Source organism: Phoca vitulina, unplaced genomic scaffold (assembly GCF_004348235.1).
Source record: "Phoca vitulina isolate PV1807 unplaced genomic scaffold, GSC_HSeal_1.0 scaffold19, whole genome shotgun sequence".
Classification (NCBI taxonomy): domain Eukaryota; kingdom Metazoa; phylum Chordata; class Mammalia; order Carnivora; family Phocidae; genus Phoca; species Phoca vitulina.
This window is the reverse complement of record NW_022589722.1, coordinates 8,822,336-8,841,064: the sequence shown is the minus strand read 5'-3', so window position 1 is coordinate 8,841,064 and position 18,729 is coordinate 8,822,336. Positions and strand designations below refer to the sequence as shown.

General features: G+C 44.3%; 1 protein-coding gene across 1 annotated transcript in view; it reads right to left on the bottom strand.

Moving 5' to 3' along the window:
* The window catches only part of PLXNC1 (plexin C1), a 152,375-nt gene that overhangs the window by 124,194 nt on the left and 9,452 nt on the right, over positions 1-18,729 (bottom strand). Inside the window, exon 2 of the mRNA XM_032416709.1 lies at positions 9,314-9,454. Within this exon, the coding sequence (XP_032272600.1) occupies positions 9,314-9,454 (141 nt within the window). The remainder of the gene's footprint in view (positions 1-9,313; positions 9,455-18,729) is intronic.

Below are 18,729 nucleotides of genomic sequence, written 5' to 3'. Positions count from 1 at the left end.
CTGAGAACAGCAGTGATGTTGGGCACATGGTTGTAAAAGAAAAACTGGCACCTGAGACTCTTCAGACAAAGTCTACATTCATGCATCTACTGAGCAAGAACAAGCCTGTACCACGTATCCTGATGGTAATTACATATTTGCTATTTTATCAAGGACTCCTTATCATTTTGGGCACATGGAGCATCTTCCTGCATGTGTCCCTGCTCCCAGGACCTGGGCCTGAGTCTGGTTTTGTCTTGCAGTGGTGACTTCCTTCCAATCATCTGCTCTGGGTCAAGTCCACTTGGATTTGGTACAACTGGTAGCTCACTAGGAGCCCATGAACTGCCACTAAATGCAGGAGCAGCTCTGCAAGAGTCAATCTCAGTAACTAAAATAGGACTTTTAAAAAAAAAGTAGCAGCAGTTAGGTCCCAAGGGAGGTGGAAAAGGTCTGCACCTCAAGTCTTTTAAAAATGACAATAGCTGCACCATTCAGTCCGGTAGCCACCAGCCACATATGGTTATTTAAATTTAAATTTAACTGAGAATGTATAACTTCCATTACACTAGCCACATTTCAAGTGCTCGCTAGCCACATCTGGCTAGTGACTACTGTACTGAAAGTACAGATACAGAACACTGCCATCATCACGGAAAGTTCTATCGGACAACGTCGGCCTACCGAGAACAATGAATGCAGGGAAACATCGGGCAGACACTGCCCAAGTGTGGGCCTGCCAGGTTCTTGTCTTCCCATCTCTAATTCATAGTCCTTATTAATCAGCTCAGAGACAAACAATTGATCAGGTTCTAGAAAGTGGTCATAGAGAAGAGAGGAAACAGGAAGCCAGTTAAAAAAAAAATTGATGAAATTGTTCTCAAGTGCAGCTCGAGAGAAGACAGGTTGCCGTCCAGGAGGAATTCATCACGTCAAAGGCATCATTGGGCAGAACCACCTATGATTCGTGCCAATAAAACCAAACCTGAATCTAATCAAGTCTTCAGTGCAAACTTTCATTTAGTATTAGGAAGCAGAAAGGGGAGGAAGCCGCTGAATGACACCACAGGGAAACAAACAGCCAAATCCACAATGTGAGACATTGGACAAGACAACAGACTTCATTTCCCCAGTCAGTCAATGGTGGTGGCTAAAGGATGGGAGGGGGCCACTCTAGACTGAGAGAGACAGGGCAGCCACGTGTGATTTGAGGACCCTGTCTGGATACCAGTTTGAACAAAAATAATTTTCAGAAGATATTCTTGAGCTAATGAAGAAAATTCAGCTATGCAAATGCAACATTAGGTAACTCTAAAGAACGACTGATAACTTTGTTTTAATAGCATCATGGGAATGGTTACTTAAACTGCCCATCGTTTTTTAGAGATGTGTAATGCAACACAGGGGGGTGAAATGCCACAGTCCGGGATTTGCTTCCAAATAAAAACATAATCTACAAAACACGACCACTCATCCATTTTAAGTGAGTTAGGAGCTATGTTGCAGTTTTTATCGGGACTTTGGGGCACGGCTGATGCAGATGGGTAAGGGCTGGCAAAATCTAGTTTGGGGGAGCTTTGATTCACCTGCAGATGAGGCAGCAGGATTTTCTCTAGAACTCCGAATTATGGCAGGAAAGCCTTTCTGCGGTACTGTGTACCAGGCTTTACCAACCAGTTTCCTAAATGAGCTTCCTAGAGTGGTTTACACTGAAACCTTGTCCTGATAAATATGGATGCTGGGCTGAAATTGGTTATGTTTCATTGATGGTGGGAGTGAGACTTCCCTGAAAGGTAACTGGGCATTATCTATCAAAATTATAAAGCACATACCCTTAGACCCCACAGCCCCTCATATGTATGTTGAATGACATATGTACATGGAGATTTAATGCATCACACATTATAAGCAAAAGATTGAAACAACCTAAAGGTCCAACCATAGGGAGCTGATTAAATATAGTATAAACAGTATAGTACTATTTAGCCATAAAAATAATTAGGAAGCTCTTTGTGTATATGTTTAACACATTATGTGTGCGTGTGTGTGTATATATATATATACACAGCATAAACATGTTTATATACATATATAGCATGTTTAATACATTGTATAATTGACAAAATGGGAGAAAGACTATCTTCCCCCTTTTGCTTGCAGACATCTATAAAATATCTCTGGGAGGATACCCAAGAAACCCATATCCCTGTTTGCTCCACACGTCAGGAACGTGTGACTTTCACTGTCTATTCTCCTGGTTCTTTTGAATTTGGAACAATGCCAATGTATTATCTCAGAAAATAAATACATAAGATTTAAATTTGAAAAGTGAGGGTGAGTGGACCAAATTGTTTTTGTTTTTGCTAGATTCTGCGGAGAAGGATCTCCATAACCCCAAGGACAGGACAATAGGAGCTTTCATTTACATCACAAGGGGGCCCAAACATGCTACATGGAGGGGTCGGGGTCTCTGCTGCTGTGGTTCTCTCTCAGGTGACTCCAGGACAGGAGAGACATGGCTTTCTTTCCCCTCTAGATTTCTATTAATATCACCTCCTCCCCCTCGCATCCACACAGCCCATCCCAGGGGCATCAAAGCAACACTTGGATCTTCTAACTGCAAAATTCATGTCAACATCAACACAGAGAAGAAAGCCAGCAAGACTGGAGCATGGGAAATGTTCCTTCCTAAGCTCAGTTTAGCTGGGCAGCTTTGGAGAAAGAACTCGATCCGTGAAGTGACGCAGGAAGTAACAATGAGTCACAGAAACCCAAAATGGGTATAGTTTTGTATAAAAGCAACTCATCCAATTCATACGCGTTCCTTGGGCATGATGTGGATTTTTATCTTTTGCTTCCAGAATTCCCCTTCAATATAGCTCTAATCTGAAGTCAACCTGAGCCTCTGCCAGGCATATTCTCATTTATCCCTTCATCCTTTGAGTCTCAGATATCACTTCCTCTGAGAAGCTTTCCCTGGTTGCCTTTCTACCTTACCCCACTGTCGTTGTCTACCCATCAGTCCATTCCCTTCAGACCACTTACTACTGTCTGAAATGGCTTTATTGCTGATGAATTCAGTTATGTATTTTCTGTCTTGTTCTTCCCATCACGAGAGCAAGGGGGTTGCCTGTTTTATTCATTTTTGTATCCTTGGCACCCAGGATAGTGTCTGGCACATAAAAGGTGCCCAATAAATATTTATTAAATGAAAAAAATTCTATTAGTATTCGAGATTTTTATAAGACTCTTCAGATTTTTTCCAGCTGAAGCCTGTGTAGAAAACAAATTTTCCCTGATAGAGAATTTCAGTTTGTGTCAACATATTGTTTCTGTTGACATCTTCCTGAAGCCTCATGGTAGGCTATTAACTAGCCTTGGGATTTTTGTTGCATGCAAAAAAAACCTCCCAACTCCAGTCCCAAAATGTGTGGTGTGTGAGACTTCTACACCAGACAGTTACGTTTCAAGTTCAACACCACCCACGGAAAAGATAGCCTGCTGAGGAAAATGGTGGGGGGGGAGGTGGTGTAGGAGAGAAAAATTAAACAAAAGACTATTTCTTTTCTCTTTACCATTACCATGACAGGAAAAGCCATGGGTGTTCAAAAAGCTAAAATATATACTCCAAATTTCTTTCCTTATGCCTCACTCTGTGGGGCTAACCAGTAAAAGGGCAACCAAGCCAATCTTCTCATTTTTTTTAAATAAATAATTTCTAAGAAATGCTGCAAAGGGGACAGAAACCACACATACACACACATGAGAAAGCAGGCAATTATCCAACAGTGTTTAATGGGCTTCCGTAGTTAGGAGTAACAAAGGTGAAATATAAAGATTAAGGCAAATTCCTCTTTTATTTCCAATCTACTTATTTCAGTGTAATAGTAAGTAAGAGAAGAGTACAGCTTGAACCACAAATTCTCAATTTGTGGATTACACAGCAGCAATAGTTCTAAACTGGGGAGTCCTTGCAAACTTACAAACTAGAAAGAAGGGGATGGAGGTGAACTTGAACTAGCTTCACATGCCACTCTAAGCAGCCAATCGTGGAGGCCATTTCCAAGTTTTGACACTTCCTGCTGTTTTGGCTTTTTGGTCTGTTACCTCAGCTCAGCCATCCGCACTACCCCTACTTCCGCCCCAGGTCCTGTCCTGGGTTCTGCATGCCCTCCTTTCCTTTATTTGAACATTCTATGGGAATATAAAGAGAGCTTGTCCTGATATTTTATTATTTTTGTTATGTCTTATTTTCATTTGACAACTTTAAAACCAGAATCAAGGCTGACTTGAGGTGTCACACACTTTGCCTTCTGCGAGGATACAGAAGAACCTTCTGGAACTGGTCTGAATTTTGCTCCATGGCTTGGATAAATGAAATCCACCTGTGGGAATAGAGCTTTGAGGGCCACATAGATAATCAGTCCTCACTCTAAGCAGCGTGAGCAGTGCTTCTCTGCTCAATACAGGGAAGGGACACGCATGATAGGGCTTCTGTACCCTGAAACCTACTTCAGTCCTAGGGACGTTTGAGAAAGCCAACACTAGCCTCCTACCACGAGAGCCACTCCAAAAATCAACTTGAACACAGATTTCCTACCTTTGCTCTCCAAGAGCCCACAGAGGAAAAGCTGTCCCACAGGGGATTCAGAGACTCCCATGAGCTACTTGCAGCTCAGAGGAAGAGCCTCTGCCTTCTTCTAATACAGATGTCTACACTCTGCTGGGCTGCCAGACGCCGTCCCCAAATAGGAACAAACGAAAACCACAGAAGCCAGAGCCCCTTCTCATGAAACCTCAAATGCTTGCATCTTGGTATTAACCCAGATACTCCAATATTTGAAAGAAAATTTTAAAAACAAAACAAAAACAGTTCCACAAATTCCACCAAGCTCTGCAGACTGCATTTTTAATTAGCAGTGCAGTTTGGTTGAGGGACGAGTTGCTTTAGTTCCAATCACTTTGAGCAAGTGAGGTAACTTGCTCTGAGCAAGGTCTTTTTCATTCATAAAGTTAGGGATGGTAACACTATTGACTCATGAGAATGAAACAAGTTAAACCAGGCAGACACTGGTCCTAATGCCCGGCACAGAAGTTACAGCTCAGAAATGTTAGCTATTATTACACCTAGCCTACTGCCTTATCTTTTACGCTTACAAGAAAGGTTAATGGGCATGCATAAAGTTACAAATTTCAAATTTCATGCATATTCCATTATTACTTATTTTACCACCTGGAAAAGCTCAAAATATTTAATTCTGCCCTTGAAGTAAGGACAATTTTCTAGACGCAACAGTCAGCTCAAAGAATCCAAGCCCCGTGATAGGCTGTACCACAATCCGGACAAAGACTCGGCACGTGTGTATAAACCCGGGTGCGTTCTGCACTGTGTGGGCTTGCAGCACGTGAGCCGTGAAGCCCCAAAAGCTGACTTCAGCGTGCCCATCCTCGCTCAGCTGATCTCGGTGGAGACGCTGACAACCGAGAAAGTACAGCAAGCAATCTTCTCCAGAAAGGAAGTAAAATGAGGAAATAACCCCGGGGGGGGGGGGAGAGAGTGATGACACAACCCAACTCCCGGCCACTAGGATCACGCTTCAATAAAGCAAGAGGGGGATTACACTGTGAAAAGGACCCTTGCAAGTTCTAAATTCCGTTTTTCTAAAAATCTTACAAGGGGACCTAGGAATAAAGGCAGGAGCAAGAGTGCCGTGAAGGCATCAGCATATCGTCAAGTCTTCAGGCTCTCCCCTTGTCCTCAGTAAATCTTCCCTTTGGAGGTGGCCCAGATTCCCTGGAGGCCGCACGGGGCTTTAAGGTCACTGGCAAAGCGACTCAGTATCCCTGCCTAAGCCCAACGTCACGTTTCCACATTACAGAATATGATCCAGCTATTTAAAAATACTGTTTACAAAGGGTTTGCCATAACATTTTAATACAGGCATTTCTCCCTCATTAACTAAAGGAAAAAAATGGGTGCAGAACTGGATAGAGTCTGACCTCAACTGTGCAAAAAAAAAAATCTAAAATGCTGTCATCAGTTGCCTCTGCATAACAGAACTAGGGGTGGGTTTTTTTCTGTTTTCTCCTCACCCCCTGTTACTTTGTAACTTTCTCTAGGAACATGTATTACTTTTGTGATAAGAAAAAATTATTTAAATAACCTGAGGTTTAAAACTGCACCAAACTATGCTAAAATTCCATGAGGTTTTTCAGAGACTTAAGTCAGAGTGTGTGTGTGTGTGTGTGAGTGTGTGTGTGTGTAGTGGTAAAAAAAACAAAAACAAAAACAAAAAAACAGCAATTGGCCCCCAACTGCTGTTTCCTGCCCCTCATCCAACCAGGCTTATACTACAGTGCTTGGCGTCTGTCAGAATGCTGCCAACTCTTGATCACTGGGATACTGATGAGTCAGGCTGTGGGTGATCCAAGCCTTCTTTCTTCTCCTGCTCCCACAGGCTGCCTTGGGTTGGGTTTTGTTTTTCGTTGCTCATTAGTACCTCCACTCTGTGGCTTAAGAAGCCAAGCTTGTGTCTATCAATGTTCATCTTTTCTAACAGTTCTGGTGACAGGTCTGGCGAGGGAGAAGCTTGAAGTATTTGAATAAAGGGATTCGGGGATTATCTGTGCCTTCCCAATCATCGACACAATCCTGGGGCTTGGGACTCTGGGTAATTTCACAGGCTGCCTCCAAGAATCTACACACAGGATACATGGGGAAGGCTTGGGAATTACTGGGCTGGTCTAGGGAGCCTGGTGGGGCCAAGTCAGTTCAGATTTGTCCCTCACAACTTCCTCCTGAGGGAAGGGACCTTCCTGAGTGAAGCTGGGAGCAGGGCTTAGCTCCCAGGAAGTTTTCATGCCATTCAGGTATCCCTTCAGTCAGATGGTCTGCCTCCTTCTAGAGCTGGGATTCTTCCCAGAGCTTCTAAAAACCCTGACTGACAGCCTAGGAGCATGGGTTCCACTGCCACCACCCCTCCATGGATCCCTATCAACATGCTTCCCATTCTCCCCAGGGAACCCTCAGACAGTGGTTGGGGCAGAGATTACAAACTCAGTGTAGCTCAGGGGATATTAGTGCAGACTCTGGAGTCACACCAGGTTCAAATCTCTGCTCTGCCCTGTGTATCTTGGGCAAAACATCCGTGTTCTCTGGGCCTCCCTTCCCTTATCGGTAAAACGGGCCTAGTCTATAACTACCTCACAGCGTCGTGGATTGGACGGAATTAGCTAGAACACGTAGAGTGACAGGCACAAGGGAAACAATGCACAAATGTCCGCAGTCACAAAATAAACCCAAAAACCAACCTGCCCATGTTATTTGGATTCTGAAACCAAGGTGGCAGGGACAGCTTAGGAAGGCGTAGCCCACACAGACACTGAGGAAAGCCACGCTTCAGTCAGCTACCTCTCTCTCGGCAGCTCGAGGGCCCCAGCCGTCTGGCGCCACAAACGGTCACTGCAAACTGGCCAGCTACACACCACCTCCTGGGGGGAGCCAACAGGACGGGCAAAACCAGGCCGTCCCCCAGGGAACAATCGACAGCCGAGGTTCCTTCACCTCCAATTTACCATGTAGCCATTTGTTTGGCTCAGCTTTGGGGAAACTGTGTTCTTGTCACAAAACTCATGAGGAATATCCTCAATCTGAAGAGATAATTGGCGAGGAGGCCCGGGAAGGATTGATGGCCACTTCCTCGGTCAGGTGAAATGGGCCCAATCTGCCTGAGCCACAGATGTCACCGCACGGCTCCAAGCGACTTGTGTAGAATGACTGATGGGTGTTTACCTTTCCCCAGGAAATCAGGCTAATGCAACAGGAAAGATGATCAATGTATATTTTAAAAGAATGTGTATACAAACAAACTCCCTCCCATATGTTACTGGGTTTCCTCCAAAGAAAACAGATTAAATCAAATGCCTACCAGACACGGAACGTTGTATTAGGCTGTGGGGATTCAGGACCCCCTTCTCGAGAAGCTTAAAAAATCAAGTTGGGGAGACAAGACAAACATGAGTGAAAAGGTTGGGCATCAAAACAAGACATTTGTAATGAGCCAAAAGAATGAGACGGCTAATGAGTATTTCAGAGGAGGGGAAAACATGATCACTCTGGGCTTCGGAGGCCTCAAAGACGAGGGGGAGCGTGAGCTGAGCCAAAGCACAGGTACGTAGGATTCAGTAGAGGAAAAAAAGCCATCCCGGAATGGGGCACAGGGTGAACAAAGGTGGGGGGGCCTGGACTACACAAGGCACATCAGGGGGACAAGCAAATAGGTTTTGGCTAGAGTGGGGGCTAAGTGCACAGCAGATGGAATTAGAGACCTTCAGGAGAGAAAGGGGTTTTCTGGGTTGTCTAGCACAATCTCCTTTTACAGATGAGGACAGGGAAGCTCAGAGAGGTTAGGCGATTCATCTACAGTCACACAGCTAGTGGTCGATGGGAGATCAGTTGAGAAATCAAATCTATTTGTACTCAATTTAGAATCTGAGCTGACAGTAAATCAACTGGCCACCGGAAGGCAGAGGAACATCAGCCTAAGGTGACAGAAACTGCGCCGTTCCCAGCCACGAATGTTGATGGAGGCCACAGGAGGTGTTCAATAAACACTTGCTGATGAAATTGAGAGGCTGGCCGCTCTATCACTTCAGACAAGTCATTAGGTATCCCTGAGTTTATTTTCTCCCCCTCCCACTGCCTCCCCGCCCCCCAGTGAATAAAAATCCCAACTTGACCAGTGGTATACCCATACAGTGGGGAAAAAATAGTCGTCCGAGATAAAAGTCAGGGGGAGTCTCAGAGGATTTCAGGTCTCTAACCTCTCCATGGTGTGGGCACAAAAGGCAGAAAACAAAACCCCTCCGTGGGTGGCAAGTAGGCTGGAGGGAAGGAACACCTGTTTTTTCCTACTTTTCAAGCCTTATGATCCCTCATCTGTTTCAAGTTGTGAGAAATCAGGTGCATTGTACATTTCCATTACAAAGGAGATACGAACCGAAAGGTTAAATGTCTTAAGAAGGTGGTCTGAGGGACGGGGAGGGCCAGACCCCCATTTACCTCCCTGAGGCAGCTCATGAGTAAGGGAGGGAGGATAACTTGCACGCTCCTGGGAAGCGAGACGGCTGGAGTTTCATTACACAGTTAAGGAGGCCATCACATATACAGATTTCCAGAAACCTCTTTGTGGTCATTTCTCAGGGTCTCTGAGCAGTTCACAAAGCAGTTGGTATGATCTCGTGTATAACCCAGAAACAATAAAAATAAATAAATTTAAAAGCACAAAATGGATCACTATGAAAATTGACATTGAAGAAGGCACAGAAAACCAACCTTAAGTAACTGGCCATCTCCAGTCCCCAAGAACAAAACAGTCCTGTTCATTACCACGGTGCCATAAACGGATGTCAGGTCGGAATGGATCAAGGTAGATGAGGCGATTGGTTGGACTCTCTCAGGTTGCTCCCCTTCTTTCTGAACATGCACACAAACGCACAAATGGAAAAAAGATCATTTTTAACAACAGTAATCGCTCATGCCCACCTAGGAAGGATCCTCCTTGAGCCCCAAATACATTTTCTTAGACAAGATCCCGAGGAGCAACCGCTTAGCCCCTTTATCTGCAGGATCACCACGCTTGCCCAGCCCATGAAAAGCCATTTGTTTACTACATATTAACATGTATTGATTGCCAGCAGTGAGCTAGCCATCCACTTAACACTCCCCCAGCTGATATATGAAACCGAGTTCCACTTTATTGCCAAGAAAGAGCCCACTGCTGAATTGGGAGGGAGACAATCTCATGCTTGGCGGTTTGCACGATCCTGCTGCAAATTATTTCAGCTAGGGATTGGCTCCTGTGAGGTTAAACAAGCCACTTCCCAAGATGTGAGGCAGACCGTCCTATTGGGTGTGATGGCAGAGAGGAGGGACTGCAGATTTACCAGACTGATGCAATGCAAAGCCCAAAGACAGGGTAATTAATTCAGAGGTAAAAAGGGAAAGATATAGTCATGGCTGGTGGGTTAGGACAGAACCACAGAGCTAAAGAGGAACTAAGCACAAGGCCTGGATGTGGTGCTGATGCTCTTGAAGAAGAAACATAAAGCTCAACTTCCAACCCAAAGGCATTTCAATGGTCGGCAGTATTGAGCACATATAATCACATGCTTGCTCCCGATCATTAGATAAAAGCCCCTCTTAAACCCAGGGCAGAGCGAGTGTCGACCAAAATGTCTTGGTCTTTCTTGGTTCAAGGCATGAAGAGCTTCACGCTGCTTCCTGCCTTCAACAACAGGAAACTGAGTCTGTTACACAAATCTCTGGAAGATACGGAGCTAGAGAGAGCCGTTGCTGTCTGCAGCTACTCAGTACAGTGTGATAGCATACTTTATCTGCCAGAGCTCAGTTCCCAATCGTACTCAGGTTTCCAAACTCACATTTAAGTCTTAGCCAATGGGAGAGCCAGTAAACTCCAGTAAGCCTCACTGGAACTCTTAAAATTGTCCTGTTTGGGGACAGGGGAGGTGTGCAGGCAGAGGCTAAGACTTATTAACTTCATTATATTATTGCTGACAGTGTTTATGTCTTTCAATTTATGTCTTATTAAACATTCATTATTTTTAAACCCACCAAGTTTCATTAACATCTGAAGTAAATGGATTCATGGACTAAATTGATTTCTAAAGGCTTTAAAGTGCCGTCTATATTTCTTTGTTGAGGTTGCGCAGGGAAGAAAAGATAAGCTAGCAAGGATTTCTCCAATGCCATGATCACTTTTCAAGGGAAAGATGTCGTAACCTAAGAGAAAGTGACTTATTTGCATAAAATATTCCATAGTGAACTCAGTTTAAGAAGATTTTTGGAAAGCCCATTAGAGACTATTTTTTTTCCTGTTAGATACTTTACATGCAGTCGGGGAAAATGAGGAACTGTCCTGTTAAAATTGAAGTTAAGAAGAAAAAATCTGGGGCGTCTGTGTTCGGCTCAGGTCATGATCCCAGGGTCATGGGATCAAGCCCCGCATCGGGCTCCATGCTAGGCTGGAAGCCTGCTTCTCCCTCTCCCACTCCCCCTGCTTTTGTTCCTGCTCTCGCTATCTCTCTCTCTCTGTCAAATAAATAAAATCTTTAAAAAAAAAAAAAAAGAAGTAAAAATCTCTGTGGGTCTGAGAACCAGAACAATAGATCACTGTTTAGATAAGGATGCCTCATGACTATGAGCAGAAAGAGAAAAATCGGGTGACCTTTAGACTGAAAAAAATAATAAAACCACACCACACATCTTGCTTTAAAATAAAACCAGAATTGTTCAAACTTAAGATCAGCTGACCATGCCTACTACTCTTATTAAATATTTGAGCATTACAGAAAGGCTAACTCAGAGAATTGGGTGTCATCTGTCTGGGCATCTGGAATGTTCTAATACTGCTATCTTTGACTGGAAGACTCCATTCTCCCTCATCTCACGGCACAGAAAAAGTTATGGCTATAGATGGTTGATTATTCATCCACGAGGACCAAATGGGACCGTGTACGCCTACCTCTGGCATACAATAGGTGCCTAATAAGTGTAGCCATTCTGATTAGCCAAGAACCATGACATCACAGGGAGCCTTTGCTGAGGCTGGATGAGATATTCTGTTTGTGATATTCTGCTTAGAGCAAAAAAACAAAAACAAAAACAAAAGAAACCCCAAATAAAAGAAACCAAAAAAACCCAAAAGTGTCTCAAAAGCTATAGCACAAGGACAAAAATTGCTTCCAAATTACCATGCCATCTTTTTCAGCATCCTTCCCTGACTTCTGACCATTCCTTAATTGTAGTTTTCCAGATTAAGTCCTGGATCAGTAGCTCAGGTAAGTAGCAGAGCCGTGAAATCAACAGCCCTGAACTTGGGAGCTAGCGGCATAAACAAACCTCCTGGATCTAGGCGGTCAGACAGCTTAGGTCTGCATTCAAGTTCAGTTCTCACCCACTGGCTGACGGGGGCAATTTATGTAACCCTGTTGGGGGTTGGCTTCCTCATTCGTGAATAAGGCTCATGATTAAGCCTGGTTGGTAGGAGGGTTATGAAGAAGAGACTGTAGTGATAGTAATACTAACATGCTGATACATGCGAGCTGGTACTTATCGTGTGCTACTTGGAGTATTTTATCACCTTACCTAATCCTGGCTCTGTCACTTCCACTTTGTGCACATTATTTAACCTCTCTGTGACTCCCCTACACAATGGAAGTGATGATAATGACTGAGTAGGCAAGCCCCAGTGAAGCTTAGCCTGCTCTCAGTGTTTGGCGCACAGAAATACACGATCCATATTTGTTTTCATTACCTCATTTTAAAACACCAACAGTTGCTGCCATACTTGTGGCAGTTATTCCCACCTTCTTTGCCACGAGAACCCTGATTTTGTCCAGGTAACCTGGGAAACCATGATTGGTCTAAGCCACACAGTAATCCCATTCCCCACTGCCAGGTATTTGCTTTCCTGCTCCTTTGAGCTCTGGGTAGCCATGTGGTCCAGTTTGGGCCAGTGAGATGGAAATTCACTGGAGGGGCTTCTGAGAATAAATCTCCTCCAAGATAAGAAGTGGCTCTTGAGAGAAGCCTGTCTGCCCTCTCCCCTCACGTGCTCCCTTTGAAATTCGCTGTGTGAGGCTACCATGCACAGAGAGGTGGTGGCCATTTTCCTCCCATGAAATTCAAGACGGAGGATGAAAATCAACATGCTAAAATCGGTGCATGGGAAAAGAAAGGCTCTAGGTTCTTGAGGACACCATGGAGCACAGCTTCCAACCTTTAAACGTTTACTAACAACAGATGTTATGATTTAAGTTGCTGTTGAATGGGTTTTCTGTTACTTGCAACCAAAAGCAAGTCGCTGCAAGAAATGAGAGTCATGTTGGACATGACACCAGACTCGCTTTTCCTCAGCTATGAGGGACCAAGGACTGGCTAAGTGCTTGTTCCTCTCACCGTGGAGGACCTTGTCCACAGTCAGGATTGTATAGCCAATTACAACAGCGAGCCTGGAAGAAAATAGGAAAGAGCCATTCTGGACCTCACGTAAACTCTAAGGGCTGCTCTGGCTGAATGGAAATGGATTCTTTTGTGCTAGAAACACACAGAAATGGACAAGTCCCTGTGAATGGAAAAAGGGGCCCTCTGAGTGGCTTTCCTACACTCATTTCAGCAAATGAAAACAAAAGAAAGACAGCCTTCAGAGAAACCTCCTCACAAAAGTGAAGTTAATACCTAGGGAGTCAAGCCGAAGAAAGGGGTGAAATGGGCAGTCGGCCCCCTGTGTCCAGAGATTATTCTTACTCTTTCTTTTTTGGCCTATTTTCCTCTCTTGCCCTTCTCTCCCCTTAGGGCATAATCGCTAATGTTGCTCTCAGCCTATTCTGTCTAGTTTATTATGTGTAATTTATTTCTGAATCCCAGCCTCTGCTTGTTCGTCTGCGTATAACAAGGTTAATGCCTTGTAATGATGCTTTTGCCAGTTCTGCCTTTCATGACAAAATCCAATCTTGATTTAGCTCTAAACCTTGTCTCCCCTTTGGGCTTTCTTGGTTCCCTCAGAGTTGTCATTCTGCTTCTCCTGCCTGCCATGTCTAACCATAGCGTCACACCTACACTTTAGCCCTAAGAGGGAAAGTTTTCTCAGTTTGAGGGAAAAAGCCACCTGGTCTCAAGGCTACTGAGAAGGGTGAGTGCTGGTGTGCATGTGTGTGTGGGAGTGCGTACGGGAGTGGTGGCCTATCGCAAGGGGAAACAGCTTGACATCCTTGCAGCACCCTTATACGACCTTTCATCGACAACAAACACTCCCAGTGCACAACTCCAGGGGGCTCCGGTCATGTATTCTAGGGTGAACGGCACCCTCCGGAGCTGAGTAGCACTGTGGCCCTGCTCCCGCCATGCAAAAGATGGCCTGGCTCATCAAGGCCTTATGCAGGGTGTTCACAGCCCCGCTTTAGCTATTATGGGAACAGCAGGAGGAAACGTGCACAACAGTGGGACCTTAAGTGGTAGGGACCCAGCAAGAGTCAAGTCTTCTACTCCCAAGGTGCTAAAAAGACTCCCTCATTTGGTTTTTCCAGGAAAGGTACCAACTGGGGGCCTATTAACTACTGACACCTTGATGAAATGCCTCTTGGGCAATTACTTTTGTATTCTGCTCTCCTTTGGCATATACTTATTTTGAAACAGTTTCTTCACCATTTCCTATGACTTACCAGGGGTCCACGTGCAGTTGGGAAACCTCAGTTGGAGCCCTACACTCAAGACCTGTCTGCGAACATGTACGCACACACACCCATTCTGTCCCCTATAGGCTGCTTGATTTTGATAAGTCTCTGAACCTCAATGGACTATAAATCTATAAAATGGACATAATAATATATATGCCCTGCTTATTAGCATTGTTGTGAGGCTCAAATGAAACCATGTGTGTGAAAATAAGTAGAAAACTATCTTTATTAAGCTAGAGAGATGGAAAGAACAATTTTTCACCCAAGGTAGTGATTTCATTAGCCATTAAGGCTCCTGTTGCTTCTCTTTATTCTTCTGGAGTATATAGCATTGCTTGGGTTCTAAGTTTATGGCATCTCTCTGATCATCTGAAGGAAGAATTTACCCTGGGGACTCAAATGATCAAAAGGAAAAGTTCAAAGAGTGCACAAGGGGTGGAGAAGTGAAGTTCAGGGACACGGCTGGGCAGCATATACCCCGGCAGGCATCAGGCAGCTTGCAGTGAAACCACAGGAAACAGAGTCAAGTTTGAATTTTGCCTGTTCCCACTTGCTCTTCTACCTTCTCTCCTCCCTCCAAACCCCTCAGTTTCCTTCAGCCTCGAAGCCCTACCCACCACCAAAGTCCCACTCTCCAAGATTTATCCTTCCTTCTTCCGGCTTTACACCCTTTCCCCCATCAAAATCTCCATCTGCTCCTTGAGGCTAATTTCAGTCAATTAGTTATGAAAAGAACCTGACTCAAATAATCCACAAAAAGATGAATGGCTGACAGTGTGGGGAGAAAAAAAAAAACCAGCGCATTTTTCTACATTCTTACAGTTGAAATGCTCTCAGTCCACCAGTGTTTTCCCATGAGGAAGCTGCTTGCATTCTAGATGGGATATTTCTTTATCATGGGAGCTGTCCTGCGTGATACAGGACTTTTAGCATCCTGACCCCTGTCCATAAAATGTCAGTAGTGCCCCATCCTGTCATTTGATTAAGTATGAAAGCTCCTTCCCCCACATCTCTACATACCAAGTAAATGGCCTCCTCCTTCCTGAGAACCACTGGAATCTATCACAAGTTTTCAGAATTGCTGGAAAATGATTATCTAGATGTTTCTTGCCTCCAACCCTGTTCCTCCCTAGTCTTCCCCATCATGATGAAAGGTACCACCAATCACCCTAGCTCCTCTCTTTCTGTCACTCCCCACAGCCATATATGAAAAATCTCAGCTGGATTTGCCAAAAATCTTGCCTGTCTTCTCCATCTCCACAGCCAGCATCCAAGCTAAGCACCCTCCATCTCTCTCCTGATCTACTGCAAGAGCCTCCTGATCTCCCCCTTTCAACCTACAATCTTTCTCCAACTAGCAGTCAGAGTGAGCCTTTAAAATACAAAACAAGTGATGTTACTCCCTTGCCTAAAGTTCTTTACCACCTTCCCCTCACACTTCGAACTAAATCCAAATGTCTCCCCAAATCCTACTTGAGCTCATCCCTGCTGACTTCTTCACATTTATTCCCACCACTCCTCTCTTCCATTCCACTTCAGTTCCCCCAGTGACTGTCTTTCAGACTTTTTAACATGTTACCATATTTCTGCCTCAGGGCCTTTGCACATGCTATTTCTAGTTCCCCTTGTAGGCTGGATCTTTCTAATCTTTCAGGTTTCGAATTCAATGTCACCTCCTCGCAGACATGTAACTAGAGACCTTTCCATCCCTATTCCAGTTATTATGAATCATAGCACTCCACTTTTCCCTTCAAGATTGTTTTACAATTTTATTTATTCTCTGTCTCCTGGTAGACTCCAAGCTCTAACAATCATTTATCTGATTCTGCACTTTGAAGGCAGCATACACCTAGGCATCTGATATGTAGTAGGTTGTCAATAAATGTTTATTGAATGCATGAATAAATACGTGGATCAATGTTTGAATTCTTTCAGTCAATATCTTATCAAGCAACCTTGGTACATTGCTAAGTAGATCTAATCAATACTGAGTTCTGCAGTTGAGCCAAAATTTGTCCTTGTAAACTCTGGACCTTGGTTCTGCCTTAGGGAGCAATACTAAATTACCCCACACCTCTTACTACCATGCATCTTGGCCTTCTCCAAATTTTATATCCATAGTTCATGCACAAGTTGTAAGAGAAAGTTTCTGGGTCTCTTGCCTTCTCAGTCCATAGGCAGTCGGCAGAGTCAGTTTACTGAAAATATGGCCCTACCATGTGAACAAAGTACTTTAGGTTGTTCTCTGACCAAAAAAAAAGAGATAATAGTAATAATAATTGGACTGGTTTTTCATGATTAGAATAGCATAATTTATGAACATGGCCTCGCATTGGGTTAACTCTTTAAAATAAAAATAGCATAATAGTAGCATGGAAGAATAGAAAGAACAAGAGATTTAGAGTTTAAAAATGTGGGTTCAAGTTCAAGCTCTATCACTTATGAGTTATGAGTCTTTAGGCAGATCATTTAACGTGTCTGAGCCTTCTCTCCATCCTGAAATGAATGGTTTGAGTAGGGGTTCCATTGGCATCCACAGTTCATGGATAGAATTCAAGGATAAAAAAAAAAATAAACTTACAGCTGAGACTTGAACAGCACAGGTGTTGGGGTGCCAACCCCTTGTGCCAATGAAAATCTGTGTATAACTTTTGACTCCCCCAAAACTTAACTAATAACCTGTTGACCCAAAGCCTTACCAATTAACACATATTTTGTATGTTGTGTGTATTATATACTGTATTAAGATAAAGTAAGCTAGAGCAAAGAAAATGTTATTAAGAAAATCATAAGGAAAATACATTTACAGTACTGTATTTATCAAAAAAAATCCAAGTGGACCTGCACAGTTCAAACCCGTGTTGTTAAAGGGTCAACTATATTTTAGCTAACTTCAACGGAAATTTAGCATTTTCTTTAATTATGAATGCAGGACACAGTAGTATTAACTGAACCTGTGACTTTGTCACCAAAAGAAATCAGATATATCATTTTATAGTTGTTCAGATATCTCAAAATATCATTTATGCTCATCTCTACTTTGAAATTACGGGAGTTCCTGCTGCTAGATCCTGCAATGTAACGTGCTAAGATACATTACTCCATCTCAGGGCACCTGGGTGGCTCAGTCGGTTGAACGTCCAACTCTTGGTTTTGGCTTAGGTCACGATCTCATGGGTCATGATCTTATGGGTCATGAGATCGAGTCCCACGACTGGCTTCTAGCTCAGTGGGGAGACTGCTTGGAGATTCTCTCCCTCGGCCCCTCCCCCCACTCACGCATGCATGCTCTCTTTCTCTCTCAAATCAATCAAGCAATCTTTTTACTATATCTCAAATTGAAAAGCAATTTGATATATCTTTGCATCCATATCACTGGTTCATTTTATAATTCTGTTTTTATTTTGTGCACCTAAAACCATTCTTCTGAGAAGGATCTATAGGCTCCACAGAAGTCCACAGCACGAGGGCTCCACGGGGGTGGGAGCCCTGGGGGGAGAGGACACAGAGATACTGCTGCCCACATTAGTCTGACCTACAACCTCTGGCTGCTCGCGGGCCATGTACCCCTCCTGTTGCCTCAGAGAAGCAAGGCTCAGCACTTGGAATCCAATTCTTAAGATTGGTCACTGATGAAAAAGGAGCCTCGGGAAGATGTCAATGAGCAATGATTAGGAACAGCTGGTGTGTTTGAGAAACTGCTTCTCAAGCGGACTCTTCCAAGACCAGGTGGGGGTCGGGGAGGGGGGGTGATAGAGGAACAACAAGGAATCGGGCTTCATTCCCTCACAGGGAAATGCCCTTCCCTCTGGGCTACCTGGCTTCCTATCAACATAGCTCCAGTGTCGCCCCTTCTTGGAAGCTCTCAGGTCACTGTGCTAGAATCACAATCTTCTCCACGAAATGGAGAACACCTTTTCCATTTGACAAATGTTTATTGAGGGCCCACTAGGTGTGAGACCGTCTTATGACGACAGACCTGGCCACCCCCCTCAAGGCACATCCAGCTTTTCTCCTGCTTCCTCCAGGGCCCACCTCCCATCCACTCCCCACAGAACCTCATTATCAGGGACGCAATGCCCATCATTTCACTTCCCTTCCAAGGCTCCTCTGTGCTTTAGGAATAAAACATCCGCTCCTTCCCACAGCCTGCGAGGCCTACAGGATCTAGCTATTGCTGCATTCTCCAACCTCCTCGCCCAATGCTCTTCCCTCACCACCTCCCCAGTGCTCAGCCACGCTTACCTCGTTCCCCTGTGAGCCCCTGCACTTGTGCAGCGTGCAAGGAGTGCTCGTGTCCCAGTTCCCCATGGGGACATCTACAACCATCCTTTCTCCTTTTCCCGGTGTCAACTCAACCTTCTTAAAGAGAGCCTTCCCCAGCACCTACTAAGCTCATTTGCAGTCCCAACCTCAGCCTGTACCTCTGGTTCCCCATCTGTGAAATGGAAGTAGCAGTATTACCCACCTCATAAAGTGCGGTGAGGATTAAAT